We start from the raw sequence: 10,917 nt of genomic DNA, 5'->3' as shown, positions 1-10,917 counted from the left end.
GGCTGTCTGTGCCTCCCTCCTCTGCTGTGAGAAAGTGTGTGTGCTCCCTGGGCCATCTGCCCTCTCCCTGCTCTGTGGGTGCCAGGCCTCTGTGGGTGCTGGAGGCAGGCCATCAGGGACCAAGTGGGCAAGCACCCCTCAAGTCTGGCAGACACCAGGGGCCTGTGTCCCTGTGGCTCTGACGTCCACCTGCCTCCCTGTGAGACCAGGGTCTCCCCTCAGTGTCCCTCCCTCTGAAGGGAAAATGACAGAAATGCTATTTGGTGTGTGGTGCTTTTTATTTGGGGTGTGGGGGTGGGGGCTGGGGCAGGCATGAGTGGCAGCTTCTATATTGGCCAGCTCCTGGTTTCCAGACTGAATTCTGCTTGTGGTCTCCAGGAGCTGGGGGGCATGGCGTGCAAGGTGGGAACACAACAAAGAACAGGTCCTTGGTGAAGGAGGCATGGCCTTTAAGGAGGCTGCCATCTCTACTTCCAGCGCCCAGTGACTTTGGCCTTCCCACAGGTCTTGGAGCTGCAGGGGAAGAGGACCCAGTCAGATGGGGGACCCAGGGCAGAAGAGCAGGTCTCTGTAGTGGGGGGCTGCTGGGAGTCAAGAGGAGCAGCCAGGGGCAGAATAGGGCAGCTGCCTCAGGCCCCACACCCCTTTTCCCACTGGCCAGCAGTGCCCAGGGGAGAGAAGAGAGAGGCTCAGGGAGGGTGCCCAAAAGGAAGGCTGTGAGCCGAAGGAGAGGAGGAAGGGATGGGAACCCACAGCCCTCAGAGGCCCTCAGAGGAGGGGTGAGGGGTCGGGAAGGGAGGGGAGGAGGGGGCAGGGGAAGGCTGAACTCAGATACTCACACTTTCTGGTTATCATTGATCCTGTTTCGGAGAACGTTGATCTGCAAGAAAAGTGGGAAAGAAAAGAGCAAGGTTGGAGCTCGTTGGGCTCAGGTCCTAGCTGGCCTGGGGTGGCGGAGAAGGGGGCGCAGCACAGCAGAGGAGGGGGTGGGGGAAAAGGATGAGGGGGAGGGGGAGGGGAGGAAGATGAGGGCCATGCCACTCGGTTGAAATAGGTAGGGGTCAAGATAGGCCCAGGTCCCCAGAGGCAGAAGCCAAAGAGAGGCTTCCTGGCTGCCCCACTGGGCTCTCACTGTGAGGTCCCGGGGCCACAGGAGGCTCAGGCTGAGGGTCCCATAATTTGGGCCTCTTGAGAGCTGGGGATGAGCAAGGTGGGCACCTGTGTATGGACTCCAGCCCAGCCTAAGACCACTCTCCCCACCCCCACTCTGCCCCGCCCAGCTGTCCACCCCATGCCCGAAGCTTGACCCTTTGAGGCACAGCGCCATAACTTGGCCAAATCTGTGCCCCGTAGGCCAAGAGCGGAGTTAAGTGTAGAGCCAGAGGACAGCTGGAAGCCACATGGCCTAGAGAGACCTAGACAACGGTTCACACCTGTGGAGCACTTAGTGAGTACCAGGCTCTGTTCTAAGCACTTCCCTAAACATTAACCCATGGGATTGTAATTCAGGCTTAATAAATTAATACCTGTAAAGTGCTCAGAACAGTGCCTGGAACATACAAATTGGCTATTGCTATTTTGTTTATTCTTATTATCTCTGTAATCCTAACAATGGCCCTGATTGGTACAAATGGTTAATGTGCTCAGCTGCTAACCAAAAGGTTAGAAGTTCGAGTCCACTCAGGCACCTCAGAAGAAAGGCCTGGCAATCTACTTCAGAAAAATCAGCCATTGAAAACCCTACGGAGCCCGGTTCTACTCTGACATACATGGGGGCATCAAGAGTTGGAGCTGGCTCAGCAGCAATTGGCTGAATCTTCACAGAAACCCTATGAGGTAGGTCCTATTGTTATCTTAGGATTAGATGAGGAAACAGAGGCACAGACAAGTTAAGTAACTTGGTCACACAGCTAGTAAGTGGCAGAGCCAGAACTCTGACCCAGGCGGTGTGGCTCCAGGGTCCACGCTCTTCATTACCACCTAATGCTGCCTCTCTCAGTATAGGGGAGAGAGCCACCCTATAGCCATGGGGGCCTGAGCCAGGCTCAGGAAAGGGCCCCCTTGGATAGGGTGGTGAGGTTTGGCAGGAGAGCTAAGCAGACCCTCCAGGGAAGAGGCTTTCCTCCTTAGCCAGACCAAGAGGTCGGGCGGGCAGGGCTGGCTCCCAGGTCTGAGTACATTGTGCAGGACCAGTGTCAGTTCAGCTATTTTCCTGCCTCATGTCTGTACACCTGAGACCCCCATTCATGCTCCTGGGACCCTGTAAGGCTGAGGGCTTGAGGCCCAGCCTGCCTATGTGCACACTGGGTGGGGTGGCTGCATCTCTGGTGGCCCTCTCTCAGGTGGCCAGCTTTGTGCATCCAGGTCTTCCCATGTGGCTCAGTGCATCTGAGCTGCTGCCTCTGCCTCCAGGGATGTCTGGCTGGGAGGCAGGAAGACCCCGGGGTTGAAGTCCCAGAAAAGTATCTCTGCTCTGCCCCAGCAAACCCTCAGGTGCCCCCAGCAAGCAACGGCACACTGGTGGGCACTGAACATGGTGGGCTGGAAGGAAGTTGAAGGAGGGTAAGGGAAACTGGGAAAGGCCTGACCGGCGGCAGCCGCATGAGACCCAGTCAAACCAGGAGAACATGCAAAGGGGACTTGAAGGGGCAGAGGAAGAGCAGCATGTGGCTCACTTCATATTTCTGCTGCTTGAACTTCTCCTGCAGGTCAAATTTCTCCGCCTCCAGGTTATAGATGCTCTGCCACAGTTCCTTGGCCTTCTCTCTGCACAGGCCGAGTCAGGGATGGGATATTAGGAAGGGCCCTCATCAGGCTTCACATGGTCCTGACCCAGCCCCAGGGACCGCAGCCCTCCTCCTTGCTCCAGTCCTGCTGAGGGTGAGTGCCCCAGCCCACCCCACAGCCTGGCCCAGCCTGGGGTCAAATGGAGGTGCCAGCACTCCAGAACAGACACCAGGACCTGCCAAGAGCGAAGTTCTGGGGATGGTGAGGAAGAAGGCACAGCAGAGAGCACCTAGCTCAGTCCCCTTCCTGCCACCACTATGCAGATGGGGAAGCCGTTGCTCAGAGAGGTGAGGGGCCTGCCCAGTTTCTTTGCCTATGATCCAAGCACAGACTGGAGAAGGCTCACGCCCAACTGCAAATATGCCCTGGGAAATGGCCCACCACACATGCTCTCGGGAATATGTGAGGGAGTAGCACCCCCTGGTGGTCTCAATGAGAACGTCCCTCTGCCCTGACATCCCAGGATGGACATTTGCAGGCCCTGAGGACCTTCCCTCCTCGGCCGACCTCAGCTGATCTTCATTCAGGTGGTCGATGGCCAGCACCTTCCTCCTCTCAGCCAGAATCTTCTTTTTCTTCTCCCGCTCTGTCTGCCTCTTCCCACTCTTCCTCTCCGTCTGGAGGCGGTGGTGCAAGCAGGGGAAGTTGGCGAGAGACCACCCGCACCTCATCCCCCAGCCCCTTCAAAAAAACCCCAATGGGAAAAGGACCTTGTTCCTGCCAACCACCCCCTACCCCACCCACACACCATCAATCGTCTGGATTCCCCAGAGAAACTGAGGCAGAAGCAAGAAGGGTCATTTTGGCCCCTTCCTCCTTTGCCTCTTCAACCTCTTCCATCTCTCCCCAGGCTCCTGCCCCCTCATCCAGCCCAATCTCCACACTCCTCCCCTCCAGCAAGGTGCCTTCCCCTCCCAGGATGCTCCCCTAAAACTACAGGGAGGAAGAGCGTTTGGTACCCACCTGGGCCTGCAAAGCCAGGAAACCATGAGAGAAAGACCAAGAGAGAAAGACCGAGACCGCAACAGAGACACAGAGGAAGGGCAGGGCATAGGGCGAAGACAAAGGCAAAGAGAGACACAAGGGGGAGAAGGAGAAGATGATTCAGATGCTCACTGTAGCAGCCACGTTCACTAGGACATGAGTCTGGGGGTAGCAGGGCCATGACAAAGATTAGGCTGGTAGGGTCACCATGGGGGCAGAGATGGGGTGGCTGGCCTGGTTCTGAGCTGGGGACATTGGAAATCTAAGAAAACGTTCTGGACCAATTTTACATACCCCATTCTCCCTTGAGAGTGGAGTATCTGGTAGGAGTAGGCCATAAAAATTAAGAATTAAGAGTGAGTTCCCAAGAATAAATACCACCTCACATCTGCATAGCACATAGGTGCTTTTCATGTCGGCTCATTTGATCTTCTCAAAGCAGACAGGGCAGGCAATATTAATCCCATTTTACAGATGAAGAAGCTGAGATTCAGAGAGGTTGCATAAGGCCACATGGTTGTATGTGACAGAGCTGGCTCTCCAACCAGAACTCTGACTCTAGAAACAGGACACTTCCAGCTGCACCTGGCCACCTCGGGGATTCCTGGGCCTGGCTGCAGCCCAGGGTGAGGTGAAGCATCGGTGCCTCAGCCTCTGGCTGCTGCCCTTACCCCAGCAGGTCCCTCCTAGTAGATGCCACAGCCAGGCTAAGAGCCAGCTCAGGGGCTAGGCAGGCAGAGGCCTCAGCTTCCCTCCCATAGCAGCTGAGAAGTTCTTCCTGGAATCCAACCTAAAGTCTGTCTGCTGCAATGGACACCTCCTTCTGCACGGATACACCAGGGCCTCATGGTGACTGCTGCTGCTCTCCTGCGTACCTTCTGGATATATCCTCCAAAATGCATCATGTTGGACAAAGCCTTCTTCTTCCGGGCCTCATCCTCAGCCTTCCTCCTGTTCTCCTCCTCCTCTCGCCGGGCCCTCTCTTCCTGATTTGTGGGAAAGAGGAAGAAGAGAGCACATTGAGGGGGAGGGGGACAAACCCTGATTTTGAAGCTAGTAATCTTAATTTTTTTTTTTTTTTTTAAATCTTAATGGGCAGGCTGAGCTTTCTCTCCACTGGGCAAGGAGCTTTCCAAGGGCACAAGATGTGTTTATTGAATGAATGAATGAGGTTCTGGACCCCATGTGTGAGGTCCCATCATCCTCTCAGGCTGGGATGTTCCCCAAGAAAGCCTATTGCTTGGGAAGGGTCTCAGCAGCAGCACAAGAAGAGAGCCAGGGACCCTCAATTCCTGGGTAGCTTGGTCTGGGCAAGGACTGAGGACTGGAGTCTAAAATACTGAGTGCATAAGGATCTATACAGTGTCTGTCTTGTTCACAGGTGTATTGTCAGTGCAGGTCAATGCCCAGCACTTGGCAGGTGTTTGTTGTCTCTTGACTGAATCAATATCTAGGAGTAGAGGGGAGACTGGGGAGCTGGAGCGGTCTCCATGGGCAACGCAGGAGCTGGAGGTATGTCAGGGGGCTCTGTGTGCCGAGGGGGGATCACTCACAGCCAGGCGAGTCTGACGTTCCTTCTCACGCTCATTCCGGATGCGCTGCTGCTCTGCACGCTCTGCCCGCCGCTTCTCCTGTGGAGGGAGGTGAGTACATATAGGGGAGGGGTCATCAGAGATGCAGGGGCCAGTGAGGAGCTTTCCCTCACAGGAGTCTCAGGGTGTGGTTGCCCACACCCAGAGGCACAGTCAAGGCCTGTCCTCGAAAGGCCAGTTTCTCGGGCATAAGCAGGGGCCCACTGCATGGGTGAGCCAGTAAGGAAAGCATCCTAGTTAAGTAAGGCTGGCCCACTCTGGGGCATGTGAGGATGGCCCACATGGTACATTATTCACGGTGAAGTCTGAAACAATTTGAACAATGTCAAGCGGGCTACTGCTGACTCCTACAGAGCTACACCCAACCCCAGCCCCAGCAGCTGCTCTGTGCTCAAAGATAGCCCAGTCCTCAGCTGCCAGCCAGAGCAGCATGTCTGCAGGAAGGCAAATTTGGTGGAGAAAAAATAAAAGAAATAAAGGGACCACCCTGCCCACTCCCCCTCTCCTCGGGATAATTTGGGATTTCACACACATCTTCTCTTTCTTAGTGTTGTAGATGTTTTCTATAGCAACTTTGGATTACCAGGATTTGAACATGCCTTTTATATTCTCTGAAGGAGGAAGTAATGCAGAGTTTCTCCCGTTCAAGTACAGGACAGCAAAAGCAATGTAGTTTTGCTAAGTAAACCTTGTGTGCTCTATGGGAAGGAGGCAGGGGGCAGCTGGACGACAGGCCTTTTTGATTGGCCATTCCATAGCCAGGGCCTGAGTTAGGCCCTCTGGGGGGCCCAGAGATGAATAGACTCAGCTCCTGGCATAAAGGAGCATCCAGTCTGGTGGGGAGAGAAGGCAGAGACCCAAAAACCAAGGTGCAGGGCAGAGCAGGAGCTTGCTTCAAGAGAGGCTCAAAGTGCAGCAGGTCCTGCTGGAGGGAAACATCTACCAGGGCTAGGGGCCCCAAGGAAGGCTGCCTGGAGGAAGCGGGCCTAAGGAAAGGGGATGGAAGACAGGAGCATTGCACTGGGAGATGGGACACCTACGATCCTGTCTTTGAGCGAAATGAGCTCCTCTTCCTCCTTCTTCCTGTTCTCAAAGTGAGCCTCGATCAGCGTCTGCAGCTCGTTCAGGTCCTTCTCCATGCGCTTCCGGTGGATGTCCTACAGGTGGACCACCAGGGGTCAGAGGCTGCCACACGCAAGTCCAGGGGAGAGATATGATGGGCGGGCTAGACACCCCCTGTTCAATCCAAAAAGGCCCCTGGGGTCTGGGGCCTGGCCAGGGAAGGGGCACCTGGGGCCTGAATCCAGGATACTTCTCAGGGGCTGGCACCCAGCCTGGCTGTTGTAGGCACCGTCCTACCTGCCCCCACAAGCCTACAAGGTCTTGTCAGGGCCCTCATGACCACCCCCATCCAGGCCTGCCCTCCCCACAGCACCACTCACATCAAAGTCTACCCGCTCTCCATCAGGGATCTTGGGTGGCACCAAGTTGGGCATGAATAGCCTGTTAGAGGAATAAGGAGTTGATAAGCATCAACCCTGCTGTGTACCTGAGGGAGACTTTGGGTGCCTGGAGCCGGCAGAGTCCTTCTTCCTCACCACCACTGCCCCAGCCAACCACAGCCATAATAACAACAGTGACATTAACAGTAAGAGACCTCACACTTGCTCTGCACCTTGAAATATACAAAGCTCTTTTACATGAGTCATTGCATTTCATGCCCACAGTACACCCAGGACGTGGCTATCATTAATCTCATTGAGAAAGCAGAGACTTGGAGAGGTGGTGACTTGCTCAAAGCTGCCCAACAAGGAAACAAAGGATCTGTGACAAAATGACAGCTTTGCCTGCCTCCAAACTCCCATGGCTGACCCCACAGAATATCCCCACGAGCCCAGGAGTCCTGCGGTTTGGTGCCACCCCTGGCTCATACTTGCTGTGTGACATCAGGCCCAGGCTCTGGTCCTCAGTTTCCCCATCTGCCCTCAGGTCTGGGCAGGGTTATGGGGAGGCTGAAATGAAATACTACAGTGTACGTACAAGTGGCCGGGAAAATTGCTGGGCAAATGGAGCTGAGATTTGCTTTGGGCTGGGCTGTGTCCGTTTTCATAAGGGGCCCTGGCGGCACAGTGGTTAAGAACTAGGCTGCTGACCAGAAGTTCGGCAGTTCGAATCCACCAGCCACTCCATGGGAGAAAGATGTGGCAGTCACTTCCGTAAACTGCTTCCATAAAGATTACAGCCTTGAAAATCCTATGGGACAGTTCTACTCTGTCCTATAGGGTCGCTATGAGTTGAATCAACAGATTTGCGTTTGGTTTGGCTCCAGTCGGTCACACTGAAATGGGAATGTGCTGAGATGCCACCTACTTGTGGGTTTAGCATCGCCAAAAGGGAAATGCTCCCTGTCCTCTAACCCATCCAACACCACCACCTTCAGGTGGGTTTCACACGTGGGTGGTATCAAAGCACCCCGCCCTCCCTTGGTGACTCTCTGAGGAGACCCCTGTGCAGAACACGGCCCGTAGAACTACACGTGGTGGTCTGTACCTACCACATCCCCAGCCAGTGAACACTCCTGCCCCATTCCCACCATCTGCCATTGGCCTTCCACACTCAGGGCCTCACACAGGTGTGTCCCACTCACCTGGGCTTGGGTTTGGACTCCTCCACCTGGCCATCTGGAGGGGAAAGAAGAACAGACCCACAGGTCATGAGGCCTGTTCTGGTCTTAGCCCAGCCCCTTGGTGCCTGTGGGGCTCTGTTCTGCGTCTGCACAGTGACTCTTTTCTACCCCTGGGATCCCATGAGCCCAGGCACACCAACAAGAATTAAGGCAGCAAGGGCTGCAAGCCCCACACTTGGTCTCCCAGTGCAGCTCCCAGTGGGGTATCCCTGGGAAGGGCTGAACCCTAGAAGGGAGCACACACACTCGGTGCGCAACTTCAAAGCCTTCTACCATTTACCAGTTCTGAGTGAGGAAATGTTGCTTAGAGCTTCAGGTTCCTGTGGAAATGTCCCTGGGGGTCCTGGCCCCAGAGTCCCCTCCCACGTCTTTGCCTCCTTGGTCACCTCCTAGACTTCTGGTAGCCACAGGGCAAGGAAGCAGATTGGCATGAGTCCAAGCCCAGGATAATTGCCCTCACTGCTGGAGGTGTGACTGGGGCCAGCACCTCTCTGGAGGTGTGACTGGGGCCAGCACCTCTCTGGAGGTGTGACTGGGGCCATCTAGAACCCTCGTACAGGCTGCAGCGTCACGGTGCTGACAGCAATGATCCACACGGACCATTTCTCACATGCCTTGGGATTTTGTCCTAACAGGCACTGCACACCCTATGCGTGATTTCACTGAGCTCTGGGAGTCTCGTGTATGGACATGACCTCTGCCTGCCCTGCCCTGACCAAGGAGCTGGGCACGGGTCCCCTCTTCCTCTGGGCACCATCAAGGCCACCTCTCTGGGACAAAGGGCAGTTGTGTGGAGCCCAACATCTGAAGCACACAGCTGCCACCACTTCTGTTTTCTCTTCTCCCAAGACCCTGTCTTCACCGCCCCCACCTTCCTGGAAGGAGCCCTGTGGGCAGTCTCCCCCAAAGCTTCTGTGAAGGGTTCCCTTGCCACCTCAAACTCCCTTCTGATGGCCAACAGTCCTTACCTTCAGCCTCTTTAGCCTCATCTTCTTGTTCATCTTCTAAACAAAAAGTAAGAATTCTGTCAAGCCTGAGCTCAAGCCCCACTGCCAAGAGCCTTCCCCACAAACAGGTTCTAACCAAAGTGCACCCTGCTGGTTATAGAGTCAAGGACCATGTCTTATTCACCACATGTGCTCCTGGTCTCAAGATTGCTTGACATAAAAGAAGCACCTAGTAAATGTTCACTGATTGAACAACTGTTGAACCCAGCCCAAATGAGGTCTCAGAGACAGGAGGAGCAGGACCCCAGGTTGGAGATACACACAGCTTGGAATACACAAGCTCTTTCACATACGTCATTTCATTTTATTCCCACAATACACTCAGGAGGTGGGTATCATTAATTCACAGGTGTGTTTCTTACCGCCATAGACACGGCCTTGGGAACTCTCTACCCCACTATGTACCACGACTAAATTTCTTACACGCTTACCCCAAAGCCTTACCTTTTGCCCTAATCTCCTCAATCTCAGCCTCCTCAGCCTCAGCTTCCCCTTCAGCCTCTTCTTCCACTGCCTCCTCCTGCTCTGGAGAAGTGAACCAGGCATGTGAATAACCAGGCCCCCATTTCTTGTACTACTAGGCAGAGCCCAGATCAGAGAACAAGTGGAGGGATCAATGATACCCAGGTTCCAGATGAACTTTGGGACAACTGGTGTGAATAGCAGGGAACAGCTCCATTCTTGGTCTAAACCAAAGGTCAGCAAATTACAGATTAAGGGCCAAATCTGGCCCCCAGCCTGTTTCTGTGCATAAAGCTTTATTGGAACACAGCCCTTCATTTACATCCTGTCTATGGCGGCTTTTGTGTTACAATAGCAAAGTAGTTGCAATAGAGACCATATGACCCACAAAGCCTAAAATATTTACTATCTATCCCTTCACAAAAAAAGTTTGTTGACTCCTGATCCGCAACAGAAGGACATGAGCAGGCTTGTGAGCAGTCTTTTAGTTCCAAACATTCCTCTCTGGGAGTTTTGGGATCAGAACTGTGCCTTTTCAAGTATGAAGGTCCTTTCTGTACCTAGAGGCCTCTAGGCGGGCCAGAAGTCTGCGGTAGGAGTGAGTTAGGATGTGGTGGGTGCTGTGGGCAGCACCAGAGAAGGGCAGGCCCAGCAAGATTCATTGCTCCAGCGGTCAGTTTGCCCAAGATGGTTTCCCTTTCCCCTATGACACCTCTGGTGCTGTGACCCCATCCTACAATTTCACAGAATGTGTCTTACTTGAGGTGAGGCGTCAGGGAAGTTCCTGTCCTGATCCCTGGGACCCTCCAAGTCTAGAGACCCTTCATCTGTCTCCAAAGAAACCACACTATTTGTACTCCATGGAGAGTTGGCAAGATTTTTCTATTTTCATCCATTTGCATGGTAGAGTGTAGACCCCACCACAATCAGGCACTTGAAGTAGACAGACAGATAAGACAGAACGACACCAAGCACACTGAGCCGCCTGTAGGAAGTATTTGATCAATGCTTGTTGACTGACTACGGACTGACAAGAGGTGGCCTCTTGTCAGAGGGAGAAGAAAACCCCTCAGGGTGGAAGAAGAGGCCATCACGCCACAGGGCCATGTGGGTGCTCTGGGAGAAACAATGGCCTCTGTCACCTGTCCTTCTTTCATAGGTCTGAGTCTTCTCTGAGGCCTGGAGGTGCTGCCTCTTAGATCCTTGTAGCTGACTTACCTCAAAAAGAACCTTCCAGAAGAATAAGAGTAGCGAGCTAGTGAGCAAGGATATGGTCAGTCGTGAGGTCCACCCTCAGGCCATGTTGTTACAACCTCTCCCCACCCTCTGATATTCCCATTCTCTGTATAGTATACCCCACCCTGTCCAGTGGTCAGGCAGCATCTGCTTGAATGCTCCC

The 10,917-nt window shown here is 54.1% G+C and overlaps 2 protein-coding genes across 2 annotated transcripts in view; both read right to left on the bottom strand.

The window, feature by feature from the left end:
• Positions 1 to 259: 259 nt before the first annotated feature.
• Positions 260 to 9,561, bottom strand: TNNT2 (troponin T2, cardiac type). The gene is made up of 11 exons (XM_064273413.1): positions 9,501 to 9,561; positions 9,018 to 9,053; positions 8,011 to 8,044; positions 6,806 to 6,866; positions 6,404 to 6,520; positions 5,325 to 5,402; positions 4,647 to 4,757; positions 3,295 to 3,404; positions 2,676 to 2,766; positions 840 to 880; positions 260 to 513 (listed from the first exon to the last, which is right to left on the bottom strand). Exons 4-11 carry the CDS (start codon positions 6,857 to 6,859, stop codon positions 468 to 470), a joined length of 648 nt encoding a protein of 215 aa, XP_064129483.1. The 5' UTR covers positions 6,860 to 6,866; positions 8,011 to 8,044; positions 9,018 to 9,053; positions 9,501 to 9,561; the 3' UTR covers positions 260 to 467.
• LAD1 (ladinin 1) overlaps positions 8,007 to 10,917 on the bottom strand; it is a 40,488-nt gene continuing 37,577 nt past the window's right edge. Inside the window, exons 12-14 of the mRNA XM_064272991.1 lie at positions 9,501 to 9,581; positions 9,018 to 9,053; positions 8,007 to 8,044 (exon numbers count right to left, since the gene is read on the bottom strand). Of these exons, the coding sequence (XP_064129061.1) occupies positions 8,007 to 8,044; positions 9,018 to 9,053; positions 9,501 to 9,581 (155 nt within the window). The remainder of the gene's footprint in view (positions 8,045 to 9,017; positions 9,054 to 9,500; positions 9,582 to 10,917) is intronic.

The sequence above is a fragment of the Loxodonta africana genome, chromosome 20 (genome assembly GCF_030014295.1).
Source record: "Loxodonta africana isolate mLoxAfr1 chromosome 20, mLoxAfr1.hap2, whole genome shotgun sequence".
NCBI lineage: Eukaryota > Metazoa > Chordata > Mammalia > Proboscidea > Elephantidae > Loxodonta > Loxodonta africana.
This window is presented reverse-complemented; position numbering and strand designations above follow the sequence as displayed.

Excerpts from the sequence above, each read along its gene's own strand:
- TNNT2 (XM_064273413.1), bottom strand. The coding sequence starts at position 6,859 with ATGCCCAACTTGGTGCCACCCAAGATCCCTGATGGAGAGCGGGTAGAC. Across the intron at positions 5,403-6,403 it reads TTTCGCTCAAAGACAGGATC|GAGAAGCGGCGGGCAGAGCG; the intron begins GTAGGTGTCCCA and ends CTCCCTCCACAG. Across the intron at positions 3,405-4,646 it reads TTGGAGGATATATCCAGAAG|ACGGAGAGGAAGAGTGGGAA; the intron begins GTACGCAGGAGA and ends CACCGCCTCCAG.